General features: G+C 42.9%; 1 protein-coding gene and 1 long non-coding RNA gene across 2 annotated transcripts in view; one reads left to right on the top strand and one right to left on the bottom strand.

The window, feature by feature from the left end:
* adamts9 (ADAM metallopeptidase with thrombospondin type 1 motif, 9) overlaps positions 1-27897 on the top strand; it is a 50876-nt gene that overhangs the window by 18160 nt on the left and 4819 nt on the right. Inside the window, exons 17-33 of the mRNA XM_078794857.1 lie at positions 208-374; positions 501-630; positions 1825-1951; positions 2040-2250; positions 2337-2501; positions 2861-3022; positions 5058-5177; positions 7564-7671; positions 7754-7921; positions 12081-12329; positions 13422-13583; positions 13822-13998; positions 21250-21420; positions 23553-23729; positions 26585-26755; positions 26887-27081; positions 27702-27831. Of these exons, the coding sequence (XP_078650983.1) occupies positions 208-374; positions 501-630; positions 1825-1951; positions 2040-2250; positions 2337-2501; positions 2861-3022; positions 5058-5177; positions 7564-7671; positions 7754-7921; positions 12081-12329; positions 13422-13583; positions 13822-13998; positions 21250-21420; positions 23553-23729; positions 26585-26755; positions 26887-27081; positions 27702-27831 (2790 nt within the window). The remainder of the gene's footprint in view (positions 1-207; positions 375-500; positions 631-1824; positions 1952-2039; positions 2251-2336; positions 2502-2860; positions 3023-5057; positions 5178-7563; positions 7672-7753; positions 7922-12080; positions 12330-13421; positions 13584-13821; positions 13999-21249; positions 21421-23552; positions 23730-26584; positions 26756-26886; positions 27082-27701; positions 27832-27897) is intronic.
* On the bottom strand, positions 215-23814 carry LOC131131666 (uncharacterized). Its single transcript, XR_013629486.1, has 5 exons — positions 23538-23814; positions 23212-23334; positions 13355-13573; positions 2832-3012; positions 215-620 (listed from the first exon to the last, which is right to left on the bottom strand). It is a non-coding gene; the product is annotated as an uncharacterized LOC131131666 (long non-coding RNA).

Here is a 27897-nt window from a genome sequence, read left to right as displayed (position 1 = left end):
TGTCTTAATGTCTAATTCACTTTGTCATGGCAAATAAAATTAGCTCCAGCTCCTGTGCGGTGTACCTTAGACAGAACCCTTAAAAATGATTTTATTTTCTTCACCAAAGCCGGTTTGATCCCATGTGGAAAATGACTCAATCCGGACCTTCAGTTCAGCTGGATAAATCGCCCCCACGTGACCGTGCTTCTTTCTGTGTCCCCGCAGCCATATCAAACAACCGTGGAGAGTTCCTGCTAAATGGAGAGTTTGTAGTCAGCATGTTCAAAAGGGAAATTAAAGTAGGAAACGCTGTCATCGAGTACAGTGGATCCGACCATGTTATTGAGAGGATCAATTGTACCGAGCGCATCGAGGAGGAGATCATCGTCCAGGTAAGTTGATTTACTTCTGTGACAAATAATGGAAAAGTGGTTTAACCCTTGTAAATAATGCTTATTTATGAAGCTGTTTGGTGTAATGTTCAATGTCTGCTTGTATGTTGGATTACAACACGGTAGGTGCTGTCTGTGGGGAACCTTTACAACCCAGATGTCAGGTACTCCTTCAACATCCCCATAGAGGATAAACCTCAACAGTTCCTCTGGGATGCCTATGGTCCGTGGCAGGAGTGCAGCCGCCTGTGCCAAGGTGAGAGCTGGGGGGGGGGGGGTTGACGTATAAATTATGTAGATGAGAGTACAGATGGAGAAATAGAGAAGTTGAATTTAGGCACCATAACATTGGTTCTCAGTTATTGCATAGACTCAGGCTGCACGGTGTGCAAGTGGTTAGCGCACAGGCCACACATCTGGGAGACCACAGTTCAATTCCACCTTCGGCCATCTCTGTGTGGAGTTTGCATGTGCTCCCCGTGCATGTGTGGGTTTTCCGTGGGGTTTTCTCGGGGTACTCTGGTTTCCTCCCACATTCCAAAAACATGCTAGGTTAATTGGCGACTCCAAATTGTCCATATGTATGAATGTGAGTGTGAATGGTTGTTTGTCTATATGTGCCCTGTGATTGGCTGGCCACCAGTCCAGGGTGTACCCCGCCTCTTGCCCGAAGACAGCTGGGATCCTGCTAATGAGGATAAGCGGTAGAAAATTCAAAACTGAACCCACCGCAATGCAACAACAATGGAGTAGTGAAGCATAGAAGTATATTCAAGAGTCAAATTGCATGTTAGCAGGTCTACACAAATATTGTCACATCCCCACCTAATATTTCACCGCGGTGGAGCCCTCTCCACTATTTGAGAAGCACTGAGTTATAGGAACATACCATAACACAAAGTGTAGCTAACCTTGGCATGGTCACGCGAGATGCATAGATTTGGATCATCTTCACAGAGAGCCGCCGCGGTAAATATGTGAACGTATACGGAATGTAGGTGTGCAGGGGTGGATTGCAGGTAAATGCAAAAAACTTTCCCTGACTCATGACTCAAACATTTTGTTAGTCCCTTAATCCCCATTTTGGCACTAACCATCCTTAACAAAATACTAGGGGATTCCCACTGCCAATGCAGAAAACAACTTTGTACTGACTATCTTTGAACACACCACCACTGGACCAAAGATGCACTAATTTCAGTAATGTTAATAAGATTTTCTCCAAAATAGCAAGTTTTATTTCTGCAGAAAACACATCTCATCCACCCGAAGTTGGTAACACAGCATATGTGTGAAGCTGTTATGCTTCACTAATAATGTTTGGATGTCCTTGAAAGCAGCACACTTGCCATGAGAGGCAAAAGTAAAACTTACATATAACTTAATAAGATGTGCGGTGTAAATCCGGCTATAGATTGATCTGACCGACCTGCCTTCTGGTGTCTCGTAGGTGAGAAGAAGAGGAAAGTTCTTTGTAGCAGAGAGTCAGACCGTGTGGTGGTGTCGGACCAGAGATGCCATGGCGTACCAAGACCCGCCATCATCTCTGAGCCCTGCAACACAGAATGCGAACTGAGGTTTGTGTCACCAGTTTCATCCGTTTTCAGACCCAACTGATTACCCAACTGATTTGCATATGGATATCATATACGGGATGTACCACAGGTGGCATGTTGCCCGGAAGAGTGAGTGCACAGCTCAGTGTGGTCTGGGATATCGCACCCTGGACATATTCTGTGCTAAGGTCAGCCGCACGGATGGGAAAACCCAGAAAATCGATGACCGCTACTGTAGCGGTCAACGCAAACCTGATGACAAGGAAGGTTGCCATGGAGATTGTAATTCCGGAGGCTGGGAGTACTCACCCTGGTCAGAGGTGAGACTGATTGGATTGATTGGCAAAGTTTAGAGATTTTTTTTTTTTTACACATTATGTTTCCTCTTGTTATTTTTGTTGTTCAGTGCTCCAAAAGTTGTGGTGGGGGCACCCGCCGAAGAGGGGCAGTGTGTCGAAAGGCAGCGGAGCCCGAGGGCGATGAGAGCAAATGTAGTCAAAGAGACAAGCTGGCCGTCCAACCCTGCAATGAATTCCTCTGTCCACAATGGAAGACCGGCGACTGGTCCGAGGTTTGTTTAGTAGTAACCAATGTCCATAACATACACATTTCATGTACTTCCTGGTTCTTACGGGTTAACTCAAGAAGAAATTATTGGAAAAATATTGGAAAATCAGTGATTACAGGTTACACTTGCAGACCAAAGAGCTCACAAAGCTTTGGGTTGCATTCCAGAAATATTTGACATTTCCCATGTGGGTGCCTCCAAATACACACAACTACACTGTACTATACTCGGTATACTGTACATATACAGTCCCCCTTACATCTGGCATCCATTGTAGGAATCATAATATACAATTGTTTCTCGGAAAACGATGGTCGTCATCCTTATACTTACGTCTTCATTATAAACTTCCTTCCTTTCAGTGCCTGGTCACGTGCGGGAAAGGCTATAAGCACCGCCAGACGTGGTGCCAGTTCGGGGAGGATCGTCTAGATGACCGCTTTTGTGGTTCATCGAAACCTGAGTCGGTCCAGACGTGTCAGCAGCAGGAGTGTGCCTCTTGGCAGGTCGGCCCCTGGGGACAGGTAAAGACCCACAATGTCAAGAAGTCCTCTGTAGAATAACAGTAATGTGCTAGCAATAGAGACGCCGTCTCTTTACTGTTATTTTAGCTTTTGTACTGTGAAATCACTTCACGGCTTATTACTGTTTGGGTGAAACGCAGTATATTTCTGTGTTTCTTCTATTTTCACTTCATTGCTGGCCGCAGAGACGCCAGCAATATAGTATAATTGTGCAGTTTCCTTACTGTTGACCAATTTCACAGCCTGCAGTAAAAAAATATACAGCAGCGTATTTCAGTAATCATTTTATTTTACAGTAACATTCTGGGGTTACTTTCAAATCTCACTTTTTCCGCACTTTGGAACGTCTAAAATCGAAATTTTCACTGCAATTAAAATCCAGTTCCTACCACATTGTGATTTAGTCTTACATTTATTTTATTTATTTAGATTCCTTAATCATGAAAAAAATACCATTCGCAATTTGATTCATAAGGATAAAAATATTAGTTCAGTTGTAGAAAATTGCTAAAATAGTTGTGTGTAGTTGTGCTAAAATAGAAGCTATGGGAAACTTGTCCTATATAATTATATTCCAAATGCTCTGGCTATTTTTTGTGGATTTATATGCACAAATATCGAAAATGGCTCTATCTCACAATTGAAAGAATGCTTTAAAAAAAACGACTGGATCCAGACAGTGATCCGGATCACCTCCGAAATGTCATCAGTTCTTACATATCCCATTTCTGACAATTCCTGAAAATTTCAACCAAATCCTTTTGGAACTTTTCGAGTTATTTTGAACACAAACAAACATAAATGCCAGCACAAAGTTGGAGTCGCCAATCAACCTAGCATGTTTTTGGAATGTGGGAGGAAACCGGAGTACCCGGAAAAAAAAAACCCAGGCATGCACGGGGAGAACATGTAAACTCCACACAGTGATGGCCGAGGATGGGATGTCCGATATTGGCTTTTTTGCTCAAAAAAAACACACATCTCCTTTGGTGGAATGAACACATACCGTATTTTCTGGAGTACAAGGAGTCACACAAGGCCAAAAATGCATAATTAGGTAAAAAAAATTAGGTAAAAAAAAAAACATACATAAGTCGCACTGGAGTATAAGTCGCATTTTTTGTGGGTAATTTATTTTACAAACTACTTCACCAAAACAGACATCACGTCCTCTTGGAAGGCAAGTTCTAACAATAATAAAAGAATAGAGAACAGGCTGAATAGGTGTAAGATATGCTAACACAATGCTTATTCAGCTACACAAAAAATAAACATGAACAGAAAAGGTGTCCAGTGTTTATGTAAATATAAACGTTTTTTTCATTTATAAATCGCTCTGGAGTATAAGTCACAGGAACTGCCAACCTATGAAAAAAAGTGAGACTGATAGTCTGGAAAATTTGTTGTATGCAGCATTTTTTAAATAGCGGTTTTCATGATAGGGAAAAAAAAAATCTGATACCGATATTAAATGCTGATATCGGGCCGATAATTATCGGTAGCGATATGAGATGTTTAGTGTCTCTGTCACTGCCATGATTACCCCCACATCAGCTACTTTGGCGGTCTATTAACATTGGTTGACCCTCCTGGATTCACCTTGCGTCTGGCGCTTGCATCACTGCAAATTTAGCTGATGTAATCTTCTTAAAAATACTTGGTGGATATTTGTGCCGCCCCAAAACATCAGAGGATGTGCCCATAAGATATATTTGAAGCTGTTTAATGAAGCATGGTCCAATGGTAACTGAAGTTGCCGCCACACAAATTTGACCATATTTCATTGGAACCAGTGAGGCAGAAAACAGCGTGGTGTGGAACCCTTTGATTTTGAGTCTGGAGTCTTTCTTCATATTCAATCATCTACTTGCGTTTACGTTTAGAGTGTCTTTTAATAGAGGAAATAACTATTGTGCGTACAAGTGCTGATGTTGTCATTTCTGTGTTTTTTGCCTTTTTTTTTTCCCTGCCAACACACTGTGACTAATGTCCTGCCATCATTTTTCTTCCACCCCCACTTTCTCTTTGAACCTAGTGCACTACCTCGTGTGGGCTCGGGTACCAGATGCGAGCTGTCAAGTGTGTTGTTGGGTCTTATGGTGCTGTCATGGAAGACTCTGAATGTAATGCTGCCACCCGACCCACTGATGCCCAGGTAAGCACGAGGAACACGCTCTTTCTCCCGCTTCTGTTCTGTCTTTTTGTTCATTCTTCTAACAGTGGCAACTGATCAAAGGAAGTTTTCAAGATTTTCCCATAAGTTTTTTTTGTGCTACTGCAAGTATAGCCTTATTAAGTACACTGTACGAAACAAATAACGACAGAGAATATCATTGCCACCTGGTCTCAATAAAGCTGTCTGATCTAGTCCAGTCTACAGGGAAACACAGGAGTAATATATCTCGCTGCATTAAAAAAAAACAAAAAAAAAATCCTGCTTTATGTAAGAAACAATAAATGTCCGACTAAAGTATACAGTATGTGCAATATATCACATTTTAGCTTATATTTCACACATTTTGGTAGTCTGGTAGAGCCGAAGATAAAGTTGAGAGTTGACTTTTCACCTTTCAAGTCACTATGGCAGGGGTGGGAAAACTACGGCCCCGGGGGCTACATGCGGCCCACCAAACGTTTGAATCCGTCCCGCCTGTTGCTTTCTAAGTATTTCAACTTTTAATATACAAACAGGCAACATGACTTGCAAATGGGATGTCTTATTTACTAAAAACAACAACAAAACTGTAAAATTAAATTACATAGTTTGTTGTTGTCTGATGTTTAAAGTGCTCTTGAAAAAAGGGACTTGAGAACATACAGCTGATAGTATAAAACTTTTACAGATAAAATTATAAGCGTAAAATAGTTTGCGTGTGTTAAATATATGTTCTGCCCCCCCGGACAATTTAGTTAATATGGCCCACGAGTGAAAATATTTGCCCACCCCTGCACCCTGTGAAGGGTAGAATTTACCGTAGCATCACTACAAAACTTAGTAATTAAAATTAAAATTAAAATTAAAATTAAAATTAAAATTAAAATTAAAATTAAAATTAAAATTAAAATTAAAATTAAAATTAAAATTAAAATTAAAATTAAAATTAAAATTCAGTCAAGTCAGGGGTCAACAACAAGTGGCTCTTCAGCCTCCTTGTTGTGGCTCCCTTTGCAAAGCTCAAATATTTTTTTAACACCCGAGTGGGTCAAAAAATCCAACTTTGTGTGAGACCATGAAGGCATCCTGGCTGAGATCTGACTGGTGACACAAGGATGAGCCGACAGGATGCTATTCAGTTCTCTCTCACACAGGTAAACATGACAAAAGTCATACTTTTGACATTTCTATAAAATGAATTAGAGATCTTTTTAAAAACAGCGGCATGGGAACTTGGTTGTGTCAGAGTAAACAAGTGATTGACACATACATTTATGTGTTTATCACCAATACTAGCAAGAGTATTCCATCAACTGGTTTTTCTTATTTGAACTACTTTGATACCCCAAAATTTCCTCCAAATTTGATGGCTAAAAAACTGCGGGAGACTCATAATTTCTTCAGGCGTAGAGTTTATAAGACCTTGTTTTAAAGCGCTGTTTTTCAGCTCCAGGCTATTTTTCTTTAGTGGGCAAGGGAGTAAAATGGCTCTTTTGGGTTGCCGACCCCTGGACTAAGTGTCCAAGTGCCCAACACAGATATGCGTAGAAATGGCAAGGAAACCTATTTCCAAGTTGAATGACAGTTCTGTGTGGTCAATCTGCGGTGTGAACCTCTTTGTGAGGGGCTGAGCCTGCAGACTCAGGATGAGGCCACCATGTAGTCGGAGCAGCTCTTAAATCCGGTGCCTCAGCCGGCAAAATCAGTGACCCCCGAAGAAGTCGGGCCCACCTTGTTGTGATTCTAACCAGCCAGCCATGAAGTCGGCCATCAAACTGCCAGTCCCAGCAGCAGCCAGTTGGGACTTGGGACAGAAACGGGGTGCAGAAGAAGTTTAAGTGCAAGGGTAAAAGGCAAGAGAGCTTTTTTATCTTTTTCCACACAGATAGCACGAGTGGGAAGGCTGGACCTTTATTAGCGCCAGTTCATTGCACGCCTAGCAGCTTTGACTGTGACCACGAGTGTGGAATGTGTAGCCTGTGAGATTTGACTAAGGCTCTCATTCCTAAAGACCGAGGTCAGAGGGCAGCGCAGGGCATAGGAGGGAGAAAGAGAAAAGGACGGAAGGTTAGGGACAAGGGGGTGGATAAGGGGTGGAGTTGTGAACCACGCCAGCATGGGCATTGGACCCCTGAATACCACTCCACTATGACCTGTTATGACAGGGATCAGGGCTTTATGCTGAGTGGCTTACTGCCACAATCCATAGTTTGAACTGACAGGGAGACGCAGCTCATGTTGTTTTGCTAAGCTGATAAGGCCTGATGGGAAACGCAACCACATTTTAGCGGTTTACAGAACAGCATCGGTTATTCATAAGCGTTTCATATCGGGGAATCAGTCATTTTACAATGATATTGCATGATTATACTTTTTCTTCCTGCAGGACTGTGAATTATCCCAGTGTCCAAACAGTCATCCTGTTCCACCAGGGCCCAAAGTCCCTTCTCATCAGGGACATAAAACCCAGTGGCGGTTTGGTTCCTGGACCCAGGTCGGTGATCCCGCCACATTGGCAACAAATTCGTCCTTTTTCAGCTTTCCATAGTTAATACTTTTTCTCATGTATTCAACAGTGCAGCGCCAGCTGTGGCAAAGGGACACGGATGCGTTATGTAAGTTGCCGTGACAACCACGGTGGCGTCGCAGAAGACTCGGCATGTGCTCATCTCCCGAAACCTCCCGCCCGAGAAGTGTGCTCTGTTGTGGCCTGTGGACAGTGGAAAGTGTTGGAATGGACAATGGTAGGAACAAAGCTTTTTTTAGTAAGGATGTCTGATAACAGGCTGCATGTTGGTAAAGTGGTTAGCGTGAAGGTCTCACAGCGAGGAGACCCAAATCGATTCCACTCTCGGCCATCTCTGTGTGAAGTTTGCATGTTCTCCCTGTGCATGCGTGGATTTTCGCCAGTTTCCTCCCACATTCCAAAAACATGCTAGATTAATTGGCCACTCTAAATTGAATGTGAGTGGTTAGCGCGCAGGCCTCACAGCTAGCAGACCCGAGTTCAATTCCACCTTCGGCCATCTCTGTGTAGAGTTTGCATGTTCTCCCCATGCATGCGTGGGTTTTCTCCGGGTACTCCGGTTTCCTCCCACATTCCAAAAACATGCTAGGTTAATTAGCGACTCCAAATTGTCCATAGGTATGAATGTGAGTGTGAATGGTTGTTTGTCTATATGTGCCCTGTGATTGGCTGGCAACCAGTCCAGGGTGTACCTTGCCTCTCACTTGAAGACAGCTGGGATAGGCTCCAGCACCCCCCATAACCCTCGTGAGGATAAGCGGTAGAAAATGGATCGACGGATAGTTTACTGGCAAGGGACAACTTTGAATTCCATTTCACACCTCAGGAAGAATCACTTGGAATCAAACCCAGCTAGCGTACCATGGGGGTGGAATGTGGAATGAGCTCAGTTTCTAATTTCACTGATTGCGTTAGTCCAGTGTTTTATACTTTGCACTTTACTTTGTTATTATACAGATGTTTGTGCCACATAGAAATGTGCAGCTTACCAAATTGAATCATTGCCAGAATGTCATAATTTTTTTTTTTAAACAAAATCTTTATAACTTACATTATGTTTTGCAGAATGTGTCATATTTTGCCCAAACAGTGTTTATTTGTGGCCAACTATTAGCATCGTGTGTTCATTCATTCCATAAGAGCTGCTGCCAATATCGGTAGTGGTCGATATCTGTATCAGTGGTGAAGTGGTGAACAATCATGGTGTATTTGATATCGGTAAGACAGCCGGTATTGAGCAGCTCTACTTTTTCGCCATAATCCTAACAGAGGGGAACCTCTCAAGGCATAAGTCATGCAAAGCAGGACTAGGACCAAATTTAGAAAGACCTCGCAGATCCCTCATGTGCAAGCCCTTTTTGAATGTGACCAGACGAGGATGGGAAAAGAATCCTTGTGCATCATGGTGGTCTCGGCCAATAGCAACATAACTAAAGGATGATTCAGGACATCGGGTCTAATGTGGAACCGATGCAGAAAAGCTTGAACAGAAGAAATGTGATCTCCTAGTTCCTTTCAGCACACGTGCAACAGCATTTTTGATCTGCAATAATGTCATAGCATTTGCAGTACATCTCTTCACCTTAATTACATAACATAAAAATATGCATCATTAGTACTGCTGTCCAGATGCTATTTTCCTCCTAGTGTGTTTACTTTATGATGCACTTTACCAAAGCTAACACTGAGACTGGACACACGCTCCATCTGTTTTAGCAGCGAGGATGCAAGTGGAAAAAAAGACTTGCTTGTTTGTGTGTCTGTGTAAGTTATGCTTGTGTGTGTGTGTGTTGTGAGAGAGCGAGAGGATATGGAGACAGGCACGCATTTTTTGAGCTGAGAGATCCAAGGGGCTGCAGTTGGGGGCTGCAACCTTGCTTACAGATGGTTTTCATCAGCACGCTTGTGATGCCGTACTTATCAAGACAGTTGCAGAAGCCCATTTTTTTTATTCACACACACACTTGCTTGTTAGTCTCTGGTGTGACCCACCATATTTGACAACCAATAACGCAACACTGTCATGTAAGCAAGTATGTGTATTATCTTCGTATATAAACCCCCGTTACAGTACTGTCATTTGTAATCATGCAACATTTGATAACGTTGTGTCAGAGCAGTGCAAATTCCTGTAGTTGCATAAGCACTGTAGAGTAGTTGGACTGATGCATAACAGAATGGGGGGAGCTGGGGGAGACACCATTACTGTTGGACAGAAGATCTGGCTTCTGTTATTTCACTAAAAGGGGGGTCATACTAAAATATGACAAAATAAAGTCATGACCCGGTCCATTCAGAATGTTTTATACTACAGTAATGGTAATGGTTTTATTTCATTTGAACATGCATCAGATTACAATTGAATGCATCACATAATCAGTTCCCAGTTCCACATGTCCAAAAGGAGTAGGAAGAAGCAAAGCATATTAAATCCTACCCCTCCATCTGGTACTTTTACAATCAGTAACTGTTACATTTGTTCACTTCCTGCTTTCCTAATTAATTTTTAATTTTTAATTTTTAATTTTTAATTTTTAATTTTTAATTTTTAATTTTTAATTTTTAATTTTTAATTTTTAATTTTTAATTTTTAATTTTTAATTTTTAATTTTTAATTTTTAATTTTTAATTTTTTGTCACGTACCAAAGTACAAGGTGATATGAGCATCCAATGACATAATGTGTACCATAGTAAGTGTCAATATAGTGATATGTATAGCACATCATGACTGGTTCAAGACTCTTCATCCTTGTATTTAGCAAACATCAACTGCTTGTATTGTTTCTTGAATTGGCTCATCGTTGTGCATTGTTTGATTTCCTTACTCAATCCATTCCATAGTTTGATTCCACATACTGAAATGCTATGGCTTTTTAACGTAGTCCTAGCATATAAGTGTTTCAAATGTAGTTCTTCCCTGAGATCATATTTCTTCTCTCTTGTAGAGAAGTATTGGATGACATTTTTAGGTAATTGGTTATTTTTTTGCCTTGTGCATTATTTTAGCTGTTTGAAGATGAACTATATCGGCAAGTTGAAGTATTTGTGATTTTAGAAATAAGGAGTTAGTATGTTCTCTGTAGGTGGCATTGAATTACAGTACATTTAGTGAGTATTTGGAGGAATAGAACCAAGACCTCATGCCTTATGTTACAGTACGGTCCTAAAAGTGCATTATGGTAAGGTTGGATGTGTTTGCTGTGCCACAGTATATTTTTAGAATACTCCGTGGGCCAATAGAGACCAGACTACATGCCGAAAATTGCCGCCGGGCCGCACTTTGGTCACCCCTGGTTTTGTTTTTTTAGTCAAGTGCATGTGCAACAGTGAGAGTTTAAATGGGGTGATGTTTATTTTACTTTCAGTAAAATTCCTCACCTGAAGAGCGGCGTTAAAAGTTGCATACCGAACAATGGCAGCACGCTGCTTTCATCTTATGCACTCATCTTTGACCGTATACGGTGGTGAAAAACCGTTGCACCTCCCCCTCGGCGGGCACCGAAGCTGAGAAGATGCGCCGGGTCTGAGTCGTGTCTGCACATCGTTGTTGTTGCTTATACTCTCCTATAGTCCATAGGGCAAAACTGTCCCGTGTCGCTAGGGAATGAACGGTTTCTAACAATATTTCATTTTCTACCGCTTATCCTCACAAGGGTGGAGGGCATGCTGGAGCCTATTCCAGCTGTCTTCAGGTGAGAGGCGGGCTACACCTTGGACTGGTGGCCAGCCAATCACAGGGCACATATAGACAAACAACCATTCACACTCACATTCATACCTAAGGACAATTTGGAGTGGCTAATTAGCTTAGCAGGCTGCACGGCGGACAAGTGGTTAGCGTGCAGACCTCACAGCTTGGAGACCAGGGTTCAATTCCACCCTCGGCCATCTCTGTGTGGAGTTTGCATGTTCTCCCCGTGCATGCGTGGGTTTTCTCCGGGTATTCCGGTTTTCTCCCACATTCCAAAAACATGCTAGGTTAATTAGTGACTCCAAATTGTCCATAGGTATGAATGTGAGTGTGAATGGTTGTTTGTCTATATGTGCCCTGTGATTGGCTGGCCACCAGTCCAGGGTGTACCCCGTCTCTCGCCTGAAGACAGCTGGGATAGGCTCCAGCACACCCCGCGACCCTCGTGAGGAAAAGGCGTAGAAAATGAATGAATGAATAATTAGCCTAGCATGTTTTTGGAATGTGGGAGGAAACCGGAGTACCCGGAGAAAACCCACTCATGCACAGGCAGAACATGCAAACTCCACACAATTGGAATTGAACTTGTCTCCTATCTGTGAGGCCTGTGTGCTAACCACTCGACCACTGTGCAGCCCTTCTAACAATATCATTGATTTAATTGTGACATGAATCTGATTTCAGTGTTCGGTAACCTGCGGTCAGGGGAAGACCACACGCCAAGTGGTCTGCGTCAACTTCAGTGACCAAGAGGTGAACGCTAGTGAGTGCGACCCTGACGATCGGCCAAGCATGGAGCAGGACTGCGCCATGTCTCAATGCCCGTCCTACGCCAGCGATTCCAAACCTTTCCCATCCTCACCAAACAGCAGTGCACGGAACATCATTCCTCAAAGCCAATCCCACCAATGGCGGACCGGACCCTGGGGCGCGGTGAGTAAACTGTAAAGCCTTTATAGCAGGGGTCTCAAACACACGGCCCGCGGGCCAAATGTGGCCCACAGGACACTAGTTTGAGGCCCCCCGCCTTGATATGAAAGCTTAATGTTAGTGCGGCCCGCGCAAGTTTGATATGGATGCTGTATGGTATCATGTACCCAGAAAAAATTATTACGTTTGATTAATGTTCATGTTAAAGGTTAAATAACTGTTAATAGTTATCCTCCCTATTCGTGTGGAAGTGGTAAGTTTTTGGCTATTTAAGTTGAAAGGAAACCCACCACCTATATGTGGTTTCTTAAGTTTTTATTATTTGCCGTTTTATTATTATTATTATTATATTTATTTATATATTACTGATTGATTGATTTTCTTTATTCTTGATTTGTTTATTTATTTTTCATCTTATTTTGTGTAGAAAAATAAAAAGTAAGATATTTGAGAACAGTGGAATGTTTTATCAGAGCTTTTGTGGTAGAAAATTGGAACCAAAGCGAAGTTTTTAAAAAATTTTTGTTTTTAATAAATGCGTTTTTTTGGGGGGGTTTTTGGTTTTTTTTTGTTTTTCCTCCCTATCCGTGTTTTTGGCTATTTAAGTTTAAAGGAAATAACTTGAAGGCTACAGTTTAGGTTGCTAGCTCTCTAGTTTGCGAGTTAGCATGGTAGAAAATTGGAACCAACGCGAAGTTTTAAAAAAATTTTTGTTTTTAATAAATGCGTTTTTTTGGGGGTTTTTTTTGGTTTTCCTCCCTATCTGTGTGGAAGTGGTAAGTTTTTGGCTATTTAAGTTTAAAGGAAATAACTTGAAGGCTACCGTTTAGGTCGCTAGCTCTCTAGTTTGCGAGTTAGCATGTGTAGAAAATTGAAAGCAAAGTTTTTTTAATTTTTTTGTTTTTAGTAAAAAAAATTTTTTTTTTTAAACCTGATGCAGCCCAGTCTCACCCAGACCCGAGCTCCAGTGCCCCCCCCCCAAGTAAAAATTGAGTTTGAGACCCCTGCTTTATAGCATCCATACTGACCTCCACCGCGTCCGCCATTGTATCCTGTGTGAGAACCCATCTGACGTCTCTCTCTCTTTGACAACAGTGCTCCAGCACATGTGCAGGAGGCTTTCAGCGGCGAGTCGTTGTGTGCCAGGATGAGAACGGCTACCCTGCCAACAGCTGTGAGGATCGCACCCGGCCCAGTGAGCAGCGATCCTGTGAGTCGGGGCCATGTCCGCAGTGGATCTATGGCAACTGGGGAGAGGTAAGGCAGACAGACACAGCTTTACTGGTGTTAAAAGGGCTAGTGGGAAAACCAAACTTTGGGATGCTTATGTTTGGATAATTACTTTGACTGTTTGTGAAGGTTGCATGAGAAAAAGGACCATCTGAAATCACCTGAAGCTCAATTTCACATTCTTTGTGCTTCCCACGGGATAGCGTTCTTTTTTTTTTTTTTTTTTTATGATTTTTAATGTGAACTGTCCTCCTGTTGTTCTCAGTGCACCAAGCCATGCGGAGGCGGGATAAAAACCAGGCTGGTTGTATGTCAACGTCCAAACGGTGAGCGTTTCAACGATCTGAGCTGCGAGATCCACGATAAGCCGCCGGATCGGGAGCAGTGCAATACTCAGCCGTGCCATTCTAGCCCCCACTGGAGTACAGACCCATGGAGCTCGGTACGCTCATAAAAAATATTCTTTTTTTTTTTTTTTTTAACCTCACATTTTGCCGCCTTGTAGTGTTACTGAATCACAATCATTCCGAAAAAAAAGGGCTCTTTCTGTGGTGCTTTTTTGTGTCGGAGCCACTTTGACTTTAACTCCCTTCCACTTCCTGCCCCCCCCCCCCCCTCTGCACCGGTGCCAGCAACGTTTTCCTCAAGACGTTTGGAAAAATTCAATTTCTGTTGCACTTACACGGCAAAGATATGCTTTTTGCCAGAGAACGTACATCACCGCCAAATGCTTCAGTGACAGCTGTGACCGGAAGAAGCGTCTTGTTTTTTTTTTTTTTTTCAAGTTACTCAGTTAAAAAAAAAATACAAAAAAAAAAAAAAAAAATTAGTTGGGCTGTGTTCGTGTTGAAATACATCAGGATCACCTTTGTATCACAATCAGAGTTAGTTTTGTAAAAATATTGTTTTAAAAATATAATTTATTAAGATATTTTTTTTTCCTGTTCATCTTTTGTACATAGCATTAACTTTGAAAGTGATTTATTTTTGTTTTAGCTCTTTGTATTTGGACAATTGTTGTTCATGTGCAAATACTGATGAATGTTTTTTGTATATCAGGAATACACAGTACAATTTTTTTTTTTTTTTTTTTGTTTATTATCCAAAGAAAAGCCCGTATTCTGTCGGTTTGTGGTGCTACATTTTGACATTTGGATGTTCCGACCTGAGCATTTAAAGCACCAACCTACACGGGACTGTGTACTATATATATACTTTTTTTTTTTTTTTTTACTAAATGCATATTTGAAATGGTTATTGTTTTATGAATTCAGTTTTGTCTTAAGGCACATTTGCTTTGCTAGATAAGATAAGCTTATGTCGACACTTTATTTTACAGGTGTGTACTTTATTTTGTCTTGCAATGAACCCCATTTGAGAACTCATGTAGTTTCTTTGCTCCTCGCTGGAACCTCCACACCGACCACGTTATGGTTTCAGGTCAGGAAGTCGAAACACATTGGGTCTGATCTACTAAGATGCCGAATAATCAGTTAATTGCGTGAACAAATCAAAAATATGAACCTGCTATTAATGGGTATGTTATGGCTGATCTATGACTTCAATATTCATTCGTTTTATACCGCTTATCATGCTGGAGCCTATCCCAGCTGTCTTCGGGCAGGAGGCGGGGTACACCCTGGACTGGTGGCCAGCCAATCACAGGGCACATATAGACAAACAACCATTCACACTCACATTCATACCTATGGACAATTTGGAGTCGCTAATTAACCTAGCATGTTTTTGGAATGTGGGAGGAAACCGGAGTACCCGGAAAAAAACCTACGCATGCACAGGGAGAACATGCAAACTCCACACAGAGATGGCCGAGGGTGGAATTGAACTCGGGTCTCCTAGCTGTGAGGCCTGCTGTGTGCTAACCACTCAATCGCCGTGCAGCCGACTTAAATATTAATATCAAAAATAGAGTGGCTGTAAATGAAAAATTAGTTTTAAAGTCATGGAATTGGAGGTTGAACTCAGCAGAGATTCCACCAATCAGGTGCCTCGTGGCGTGCAGTGGCTCAAACTGCCTCCCAACTGGCTCTGTAAATTTAGTTTAAAATTCTAAAATGCTTTTTGAAAATGTTAATTTTTTAAAAAATGTTTAAAATTGTAAACATTTTGAATTTTTCTTGCCGCCATTACAGGCCACCACGAGCCAAAGTGGAACCAAATGTCACAAACAATCCGCCTATTGGAATCCACTGGAATTTTCATGGCGCGAGCCAAGTTGCGCCAGTGCTGCTAGGAGTCCACTGGGCCGCCGCCAGTGGGTGCCAGTTCGCACCAAAGATTATGTGATTGGCACGTTGTGGCTTGTTGTGGCGCCGAATAACAGCTGAAAGGCAAATTATGAAATTTGCTGTGGCGCCGATAAGGTGCCTAGTGGCGTGCAGTGGCTCAAACTGCCTCCCAACTGGCTCGTGGTGGCCTGTAATGGCCACTACGCGCCAATCAGTGGACTCCTAGCATTATAATGCTAACTGTACATTAGTGTTTAACAACCTATTAAATAATGAAGTTTACAATTTATTACATTATAATATTCATGTTGTGGCACGGCGGACTCGTGGTTAGCATGCAGACCTCACAGCTAGGAGACCAGGGTTCAATTCCACCCTCGGCACATCTCTGTGTGGAGTTTGCATGTTCTCCCCGTGCATGCGTGGGTTTTTTCTCCGGTTTCCTCCCACATTCCAAAAACATGCTAGGTTAATTGGCAACTCCAAATTGTCCATAGGTATGAATGTGAGTGTGAATGGTTGTTTGTCTATATGTGCCCTGTGATTGGCTGGCCACCAGTCCAGGGTGTACCCCGCCTCACGCCTGAAGACAGCTGGGATAGGCTCCAGCACCCCCCGCGACCCTCGTGAGGAAAAGCTGTAGAAAATGAATGAATGAATAATATTCATGTCAACATGTTGAAAACGTACTTATGTAGCGTTACTTATATATATAGCGAAATCTACACTATTTTGCTAAGGGACGCACAACTCAACACTGCGATGGTGCTCCGAAATGATCCATACGTCTTTTTTTTTTTCAAATCAGTACTTCCAGCAGCTCAAAATGTCATCTTTGGATAGACGCTATGTCTGTAATAGACGCACACATAAATAAATAAATCACATTGCGGTTGCTGCATGATTACATTTGCATCTCCTCCTAATAATAATAATAATAATCTGCATATAGTCTCCATTTTCATGACATCCAACACTTTGTTTGGACGTGCTTTTAGTAGATCAGACCCATAGCGGCGTGATTCTATTCTAGCTAAGGTCTCTTTATATAAGCAGGGAAACAACCCATTATGTACGTACTTAGTATCTCCATAGGAAACACATGTGGAATAAAGTGTCTCATTGTGGTAATATACTGTATATAATATACTGTACATTATATTCCACCTATATAAAGGGTTTCGACCCATATGTCCTTAGTATGACCAAAACAGTAAATGTGTAAAGTTCTCTGCTTCTAAGGTGCTCCATGAGTGTATGTATGTTAATGTTTATGCTTTGTACAGTACATGACTTATATATATATATATACGTATATATATATATACAGTATATGCTGTGCTCAACAATACCTCACTTGGAAACAAAACACAACTCAGCTTTGCCATTATTAAAGTATGATAGATATTCCGTAGACGCTCCAATGGTGCTTTGGCCAAACAAGGGAGATTTATGATATTAAGTATCATAAATGTTTCCGGCCTATGGATTGGACTTACTAAAGATTTGCTGTGTTATTGATTTGGTTGTCTTGAACGTCACTCAAACAACGGAGGATTTTAAATACAGTACATGATGTGTGACCACAGGGGGAGTTGATACCGTTTTTTTTTTTGCATCCGGAGCTCTTAACTCTGAGCCAACCTCGTGCGTCTACCTCATTCTCTGTTTTACGATAACCGCCCCCCCGCCCCCACCTCCCCGACCCCCACTCGCCCTCCCCCACGACACATCTTTCTATCCATTGCACTGGAAAGGGCGGTTTGGGCTGGCAAAAAGTCAACTGACTTCTTGTAACCAGCCCCTTTTAAAAATAACCGATATGCCGCCTTTCCGAGTGCTTAACCATCTCTGAGAACTGATCCAGAATCAGTGGTTACGGGCCCACCCGGTTGAACTCCTCCATTGACCACACAGCTTATTTTAAGGGCCTGTTATCACAGCAGCGGCTGCATTTTATACTGCACATCATCTTCCTAATGAGTGTTGCATGTAATGATTCCCACGTGTGCCATTATTGCAGATGAGCAATACGGTGGAAAGCTAACACGATATTAGCGTATGTCAGTCAAATATATACTAGGTTTTTTTTTCCATATCTCGTTTTTTTTTGTCATTTTCCAAATCAACACAACAGGCTCTTGAAATAAGCATTTTGTTTGTCTCTTATCCAAAATGGCAGTATTAGTCTGTTTTTTTTATCATGTTTTTTTTCTGTATATTTATGTAATTACATGTATTTATTGTGACTTTACATTATAATATTGTGTCAATATTTAATTTTTTTATGGATTTGCTGGATTTCTGTTCACTTCCACAAAAAGTTTATAATTAAAGTGAAGTAGAGGTCATGTTTGAGGCTTTTTTTTTCATTATTTGAGTCGGGTGGTTAGCGCGCAGACCTCACAGCTAGGAGACCAGGGTTCAATTCCACCCTCGGCCATCTCTGTGTGGAGTTTGCATGTTCTCCCCGTGCATGCGTGGGTTTTCTCCGGCGACTCCAAATTGTCCATAGGTATGAATGTGAGTGTGAATGGTTGTTTGTCTATATGTGCCCTGTAATTGGCTGGCCACCAGTCCAGGGTGTACCCCGCCTCTCGCCCGAAGACAGCTGGGATAGGCTCCAGCTCAAAAAGTCATGTTTGAGGCTTTTTTTTTTCATTATTTGAGCAATCATCGGGCGGCACGGCACGGCGGTCGAGTGGTTAGCGCACAGACCTCACAGCTAGGAGACCTGAGTTCAATTCCACCCTCGACAATCTCTGTGTGGAGTTTGCATGTTCTCCCCGTGCATGCGTGGGTTTTCTCCAGGTACTCCGGTTTCCTCCCACATTCCAAAAACATGCTAGGTTAATTGGCGACTCCAAATTGTCCATAGGTATGAATGTGAGTGTGAATGGTTGTTTGTCTATATGTGCCCTGTGATTGGCTGGCAACCAAGTGCCCCCGCGAAATGAATGAATGAATGAGCAATCATCAGCACTGATATTTATATAGACACACCAAAACTAATGCTATATGACCAAATATTTGGGGTACGGCTTAGACCAGTTCAAAAGGAATGTCGGTCAAATAGCTTATAAGGCAGCCCCCCCCCCAACAGTCTTATTGAATGGCGTGTTTTTCCTGAATGAAAATAGCACAAATCACTGAGCAATCTCTTTGTTGTTTTATGCGGTCAGGGCCTCCGCTGACCCCTCTGAGCAATCATTGTTTTACCGTCTGGGGGTGCGAGTTCAAAGCTCTTCCCATCAAGGTAAATCTGTGTCGCTATACCTCACAGCTCATTCGTTTTTTTTAATGCCTCTCTGGCATTTTCGGGATGCTTGGCGTTAATTTTTTGGAATTAACCCCCCCGCTTCGGTCTGGCCTAATGCGGCTTGATGACGATGTACAAAGTGACAGTGACTCGAATGGAGCGAGCCATCAGCGAGACAATGCAGTGGTGTATTGCTGGGGGGGTCGAGGGTCACGTTTGATCCGGACTCGGAGGGGCCCCTTCCCATTTTTCCCCATCGGTATGGACAGATTCTGGGAAATTGGAGCTGTGATTAGTGGTAACGACGTAACATTTTTTTTTTATTCACACAAAAGAATAGCTGAAAGGCATTTTAAAATTAGCGAGACATGATTTGATGTTTGTACTTTGTAGTCGGTTCCAACGTCCAGGTGGCATATGTGATGTACTATATCGGTGTGCCGCGCTGTATAATTACAGAGGAGCTAATGAACCCTGCATTAAGGGTGTTCATTTAGTGTTACAACACATGATGTTTCAATTTGACCCAGCGGCAGCGATTCCCGGGGTATTCTGCGTGAACTGGCACCAACTGGCACCGGCCCAGTGGACTCCTAGCATCATTGGTGCAACTTGGCTCGTGCCATTACATTCCAGTGCCTTCCAATAGGTGTATTGTTTGTGCCATTTGGTTCCACTTGGTGGACATTACTCTACTAATCAAAGATTTTAAACATTTTGAAATTTTCTTGCCGCCAAATTCAATATTTGGCGCCGTTACGGGCCACCACGAGCCAGTTGGAAGGCAGTTTGAGCCACTGCACGCCACTGGGCACCTTATTGGCGACACTAGACGCCAAAGCAAATTGCATTGACGTGAACTGGCTCCAACTGGCGCCGGCCCAGTGGACTCCGAGCATCATTGGTGCAACTTGGCTCGCGCCATTACATTCCAATGCATTCCAATAGGTGTATTGTTTCTGACATTTGGTTCCACTTGGTGGACATTACTCTACTAATCAAAGATTTTAAACATTTTGAAATTTTCTTGCCCCCAAATTCAATATTTGGCGCCGTTACGGGCCACCACGAGCCAGTTGGGAGGCAGTTTGAGCCACTGCACGCCACTGGGCACCTTATTGGCGACACTAGACGCCAAAGCAAATTGCATTGACATGAACTGGCTCCAACTGGCGCCGGCCCAGTGGACTCCTAGCATCCTTGGTGCAACTTGGCTCGCGCCATTACATTCCAATGCATTCCAATAGGTGTATTGTTTCTGACATTTGGTTCCACTTGGTGGACACTTGCATCAAGCAATTGGCACAACAAAGATTTTAAATATTTTGAAATTTTCTTGCCACCAAACTCAATATTTGGCGCCGTTACGGGCCACCACGAGCCAGTTGGGAGGCAGTTTGAGCCACTGCAAGCCACTGGGCACCTTATTGGCAATGCAAATTGCATTGGCGTGAACTGGCACCAACTGGCGCCGGCCCAGTGGACTCCTAGCATCCTTGGTGCAACTTGGCTCGCGCCATTACATTCCAGTGGATTCCAATTCTGAGGGCAGCACAACAGCAAGGAAGCCCTTGTAGAATGGATATAAAACACTAGGAATGACCTACATTGCAACAACCTTTTATTATCAGTGTGGGACGTTTCTTCTGTGGTTATATTAGCGAGCATTATTAGACTCATCTGTATTCATTTTGCAGCCTATTTAAATAAAACTGTAATATATTAGGTCCTTTATTGATGAATGAGGTGAAAGGTGACAGGGTCCTCCTGTCTCTTTCTGCACGGGACAGCAATGCATGCTGGGCCGCGTCCCCATTCAACTCTGAGCCTGTCGCTTCCCATCCATCCCCAAATACAACGCCCCCCTGTGATTTTTCTGAGCTCAGGCCAGCCCTTCTACACACCCCCTTTTTCCCGCCCCCACTGTAACACAGCTCGGTGTGTGTGTGTGTGTATGTCAAAACGTGTTAGCTTTTCAGTAAGTGGTTGAACCCGGAAGTGAAACAAAATGCCGCCGGGGTGATCTGGCAGATGCATAATATTACGATGCACTATTCCAGGTTTCCATATTGTTGTTTTATATTCACACTGCACAACAAATTGTCCCCCAATAAAGTACATTTATTCTACTTTTTTCAGTATTGTTATGAATTTACATTCATGTCTTCTCCTTGATATTTTGCAGTGCTCAGCTTCCTGTGGAAGAGGCTTCAAGTCCCGTAAGGTGTTCTGTCTAACCAGCTCGGGACACTCGCTTGATGATGACGACTGTCAGCACTTGACCCCCAAACCCAGCAAGCAAACCCGCTGCCGAGGTGGCCGATGTCCCAAATGGAAGACTGGCAGCTGGGAGGAGGTAGGCGACTTCACGCGACTATCAAAGATGATATAAGGGGTTTTTTCAGCACATTATGTTGGGTAACGTGGGAGGAAATTGGACCTCTGCATGCAAATAACATGTAATAATAAAGGTAATATGATAGTAATATCGTAGTTGGGAAAAGACGCCATGGCTGTCTTACGGCATGTCGCCATGTTGCCGTTATTCGGCGCCACAGCGAGCCACAACGCGGCAATCACATAATCTTTGGCGCAAACTGGCTCCAACTGGCGCCGTCCCAATGGATTCCTAGCATCATTGGTGCAACTTGGCTCGCGCCATTACATTCCAGTGCATTCCAATAGGCGGATTTTTGCAACATTTGGTTCCACACTACTCTGCTAATCGAAGATTTTAAACATTTTGACATTTTCTTGCAGTCAAACTCAATATTTGCCACCATTACGGGCCACCACGAGCCAGTTGGGAGGCAGTTTGAGCCATTGCAAGCCACTAGGCACCTTACTGGCGACACTGGTCGCCACAGCAAATTGCATTGACATGAACTGACTCCAACTGGCGCCGGCCAAGTTGACTCTGAGCATCATTGGTGCACTTGGCTCGAGCCATTACATTCCAGTGCCTTCCAATAGGTGTATTGTTTGTGACATTTGGTTCCAATTGGTGGACACTACTCTACTAATCGAAGATTTTAAACATTTTGAAATTTTCTTGCCGCCAAACTCAATATTTGCCACTGTTACGGGCCACTACGAGCCAGTTGGGAGGCAGTTTGAGCCACTGCAAGCCACTAGGCACCTTATTGGCGACACTAGACGCCACAGCAAATTGCATTGACGTGAACTGGCAACAACTAGCGCCGGCCCAGCTGACTCTTAGCATCACTGGTACAACTTGGCTCGTGCCATTACATTCCAGTGGATTCCAATAGGCGTATTGTTTGTGACATTTGGTTCCACTCGGTGGACACTTGCATCAAGCAATTGGCGCAACTAAGATTTAAAATATTTTGATATTTTATTGCCGCCAAACTCAATATTTGCTGCCGTTACGGGCCACCACGAGCCAGTTGGGAGGCAGTTTGAGCCACTGCGCGCCACTTGGCACCTTATTGGCGACACTAGGCGCCACAGCAAATTGCATTGACGTGAACTGGCACCAACTGGCCCGGCCCAGTGGACTCTTAATATTATATTTGTGGTCTCGAGGTATACACCGTGCACGCGAACCAACTGCTAATACGCCCGTAGAGCACTTCCAGCGCTTCCGACACATTTTCTTGGAATATCGGCATGCTTTATGCTGTCTTTGGTCGTCTTTTGTTCATGGCGGAGTGCTTTGCAGACACTGGCTGGTAGAGCATAGCGGCATTGTGCTTTAAAAATACATTTTAGAAGCTTTTTGTGGAATTTTATATGGTAAAAATAAGAGAGTGGTACTTTTTGGGACATTTTGGACGCAATCACTGATGATGTCAGTGTGGCGACTCTGATCATCTTGTATTCAGGGTCGACTTAGTCCACTCTGTCTCTCACGGACTCTCCCACTTAACACCTCACAAGACGCTCTTTTTACTCGTTAGCTTGAAATGAAAAGCACATGTGACAGATGTAACACGCCTACGTCACCAACCCCGACTTTACTATACGTTACTTTAAACGCGTGTCGGCCGTCTTCTCTTCCCATTACCGTTATCCATCTTTCTACCTCTAACTTGCGTGTTGTCTTATTTTCCGAAATCCCCCCCCCCCCCCCCCACCGGACAAAAGGAGTCCAGGCACTATAGGACACATCTGCACCTCATACATCAGAGAGGATGTGCTTCTTTGCAGAACAGCTGCAGAGCAGGAACCAGGCCAGGAGGAAATGATACTCCATCGTCCCCGCAGCATGATAACACATGGGGGAGCAGACGTCTTGCTTCAACAGCTGAAATGTCACACAAGATAATACAAAGTGAAATAGTATACGTTCATTCCGCTTGTATCACATCGCAGTGACTAATGAAGACAACATATCGCAGCGCACATCCATTAACATACGCAGTACTTGGAAGTATAGGCCAATGTAATGTAAATGTAGTATATTCATAAAACATATCATGAAGTTACAATATTGTCATTAAATGGTACCTGTGCTCCCTTCAGTGCTCAGCCTCCTGCGGTGATGGCATCCAGCGACGGGAAGTCATCTGCCAGACTGGAACCAAAAGGAGCCCCCTGGAGACCGACTGCCCGGACCGCTCCCGTCCGCCATCCAGTCAGAGCTGCCGTGTCGCTGAGTGTCCCACGCGGTATCGATGGCGAGAAGGAGACTGGCAGGCGGTAGGTTGAGGTGTAGCTGTGGCTGGAAATATGTTTAGAGTTGCCTGCTGAGGAAATCATTCTCATTGTTTTTTGTTTTTGTGGTTCTGAGTTGAAGCTGACAGTTCGGGCAGGACAGATGGGGATGAGGAAGAGGAGGGGGGGGGCTGCTCCTTGCTTCATGCACTGATTGGAATCAGATGATCAAACTTTACTCTTTACTCTCTTTAGGAATGATATTATTTAGTCACCTAATTGGTAGAGTCGTTCTGAACGACTTTGAACACCATCGCAGGTGAGACGTTGAGAAGTATTGGTTCCAGTGCTGGACTCTATCATCAATAATAAAGATGGAACAAGAGTCCAGAATGAAAGTACGAAGAGCCTTGCTGGATGACTCGAGAAAATGAAAGTTAAGCTTGTGTAAAAGTGAAATGTGTAAGTGGGTGCAATGCACCTATTGCGTGTCTTCACTTTGATTGTGCTATGTGAGTGTTTCATTCATTCATACGACCTTCAAAATACACTTTTTAACATGATTAGAGACCTATAGCCAAAAAGTAACACCCCTATAGTCGCCTTTACACTCATATCACCCTATATACTATAATATTCATTCATTCATTCATTTTCTACCGCTTATCCTCACGAGGGTCGCGGGGGTGCTGGAACCTATCCTAGCTGTCTTCGGGTGAGAGGCGGGGTACACCCTGGATTAGTTGCCAGCCAATCACAAGGCACATATAGACAAACAACCATTCACACTCACATTCATACCTATGGACAATTTGGAGTCGCCAATTTTTATGAATGTGGGAGGAAACCGGAGTCCCCGGAGAACATGCAAACTCCACACAGAGATGGCCGAGGGTGGAATTGAACTGTGAGGCCACTCATCCACCGTGCAGCCCGTGTCATGAAGTTATTAGACTGAAAATGCACTGAGCTATTACAGGTTTAATAATCATAACTAATACCAAGTTTCGGCTACAGCGGTTGAGTGGTTAGCGTGCAGGCCTCACAACTAGGAAACCCGAGTTCAATTCCACCCTCGGCCATCTCTGTGTGGAGTTTGCATGTTCTCCCCGTGCATGCGTGGGTTTTTTGTCCGGGTACTCCGGTTTCCTCCCACATTCCAAAAACATGCTAGGTTAATTAGCGACTCCAAATTGTCCATAGGTATGAATGTGAGTGTGAATGGTTGTTTGTCTATATGTGCCCTGTGATTGGCTGGCGACCAGCCTATCACAGCTATGGTAGCTGTTCTGGTAAAAGAAGACATACATATCTATGTTGAATCTTGTTCGATGTGAATGCAGGCTACAGGTTTTGTTTATTAATATTATTAATAAGTGGTAGCTCCAGCAGTTAAATCTTCACTGTTCTCAAGTGGTTTTCAGTCTGGGTCCCCCAAGCAATCTTTTCTAAAAGGAAAGGATAACAATTCATTTTTTTTTCCTTCTTACTTATCCTCTAGTCTATTGTCAGATTTACCAAAATACCCAGAGGGTACGTGTTGTGAAGGGTAGACTCACTCCCATTCCTCAGTTCAGCTGCACAGCTCAATAACAGTTCCAGGTATTTCACTTGTTTGACATGAGTCCTGCGTACGAAGTATGATGAAGTCCAGCTGGAGTCGGCTGCAGTTGTATGTGACGCAAATAGGAACTTCCCTCAGCCTCTTATATAATGTGGCATAACCGCGACAATGGACATCCAGTCTTGTCTGCTGTGTCACACAATATAAACTAGATTTCTATCACCAAGGTCCTTAACACCATGAATGTATGTTCTATGGAACCGTCCATCGGAGGAATGTCGAGTAAGCAGTAACAGGAGTTAGAAGTTATGTAATCTTACTGCATATCTTCTGTTTAAGTTCTTTTCCTCTAGCTCTTATCTTCTATTTGGACCATCTTAATGCTAATTCCATGTTGTAACAGTACAGCAACATTATCATACTTGCCGTTGCATAGTGATGATACTCTAAAGCAGGGGTCTCAAAAACATGGCCCGTGGGCCTAATGTGGCCCGCAGGACACTAGTTTGAGGCCCCCGTCTTGATATGAAAGTTTAATGTTAGTGCGGCCAGCGCAAGTTTGATATGGATGCTGTATGGTATCATGTACCCAGAAAAAATTATTATGTTTGATTAATGTTCATCTTAAAGGTTAAATAACTGTTAATAGTTATCCTCCCTATCCGTGTGGAAGTGGTAAGTTTTTGGTTATTTAATTTTAAAGGAAATAACTTGAAGTCTACTGTTTAGGTTGCTAGCTCTCTAGTTTGCGAGTTAGCATGTGTCTCAAGACCCTGCAGTTGCGCAATATGTTGTAAATAAAAAGAGTATAAATGTGACTATAGTCGTGTTTTGTCATGTCTACAGGGCTCTAATAATGCTTTGTTCATTTTAATCTGAAAAAAATAATTTGTCTACCCACCAACTATATGTGGTTTCTTAAGTTTATATTATTATTTGCCATTTTATTATTATTATTATTATATTTATTTATTACTGATTGATTGATTTTCTTTATTCTTGATTTGTTTATTTATTTTTCATCTTATTTTGTGTAGAAAAATAAAAAGTAAGATATTTGAGAACAGTGGAATGTTTTATCAGAGCTTTTATTGTAAATTTTAATTTAATTTTAAATTTACATTTTTTTGTTTTTAATAAATGCGGTTTTTTTTGTTTTGTTTTTTTTTGAAAACCTGATGCAGCCCAGTCTCACCCAGACCCTAGCTCCAGTGGCCCCCAAATAAATTGAATTTGAGACCCCTGCTCTAAAGTACTTTAAACAGCCATGTATTTGGTGTTATCATTATATTGTCTTGTTTGTAAAGGCCGACTGTGTTTCTTGCCTCCACTGCAGTGCAGTAAATCATGCGCATCGGGCCACAGAAGACGTGCTTTACAATGTGTGGATGACCGCCAGCAAGAAGTCCATGAAATGTACTGTGTGAACCAAATCAGACCACCCGACATAGAAAGCTGCAATACCCACGCCTGTGAATTCATCTGGATCACAGGGGAATGGACCGAGGTGTGCCTTGCGGCCGATATCTTCAAAAGAAGAAGCCGTATATAAGTCATCTTTGAATTCAGCCATTCAGAAAGGATACAAATCACAAATTTTTCATGATCACGGGATTGTTGATTTATTCTCCCTCCCAGTGCTCAGCCAGCTGTGGACAGGGCTACCGCCAGCGTCTGATCTCCTGCAGCGAAGTGCATGTGGAGAATGACAACTATGAGTATGGTCATCAGTCTCTGTCCAACTGTCCAGGGACCCCCCCTGAGAAGTATATGCCTTGTAATCTGGAACCATGCCCACCTCTGCAGGAGTGGAGGGTTGGAACCTGGGGACCGGTGAGTCAAGTCTCTTTTTTATTTGGTATTTTTTAATTCATTTTTTTTGGCGGCACGGTGGAAGAGTGGTTAGCGCACAGACCTCACAGCTAGGAGACCAGGGTTCAATTCCACCCTCGGCCATCTCTGTGTGGAGTTTGCATGTTCTCCCCGTGCATGTGTGGGTTTTTTCCGGGTACTCCGTTTTCCTCCCACATTCCAAAAACATGCTAGGTTAATTAGCGACTCCAAATTGTCCATAGGTATGAATGTGAGTGTGAATGGTTGTTTGTCTATATGTGCCCTGTGATTGGCTGGCCACCAGTCCAGGGTGTACCCCGCCTCTCGCCCGAAGACACCCCCGCGACCCTCGTGAGGAAAAAGCGGTAGAAAATGAATGAATGAATGAATGAATAATTCATTTTTGGGGTCTCACTTTTCAATAAGGTACACAAAATGAGTAGTGGTGATGGTTTGGTACACTAGGTTAGTCTTCCAGATTTTTTAAAATTTGGTTGAATTTTTTGGGTGTCTTGTTTTAGAGATCCAACTTAATCCAGGTGGAAAAATTTGGGAAAAACTCTAAAAAAAAAAAATACTTTTACCCCCACTGTCACAGTTCTCCGCTTCCTTTCCACTAGTGTTCAGTGAGCTGTGGAGATGGAGTGATGGAAAGAATAGTGCAGTGTGTGACAGCAAATGGCCAGCAACGCAATAGATGCTCACTGGATGTCATGCCCGAAGCAAGAAAAGTCTGCAGAAGCCAAAGCTGTACGTGTGTTTTGTGTGCAAACGTCGAGCTATAGTTGAATTAATTCATATATTATGCTGGAAATG

The sequence above is a fragment of the Doryrhamphus excisus genome, linkage group LG11 (assembly GCF_037039965.1).
Source record: "Doryrhamphus excisus strain RoL-2023G ecotype Guam linkage group LG11, RoL_Dexc_Guam_v1.1, whole genome shotgun sequence".
Lineage (NCBI taxonomy): Eukaryota > Metazoa > Chordata > Actinopteri > Syngnathiformes > Syngnathidae > Doryrhamphus > Doryrhamphus excisus.
This window is presented reverse-complemented; position numbering and strand designations above follow the sequence as displayed.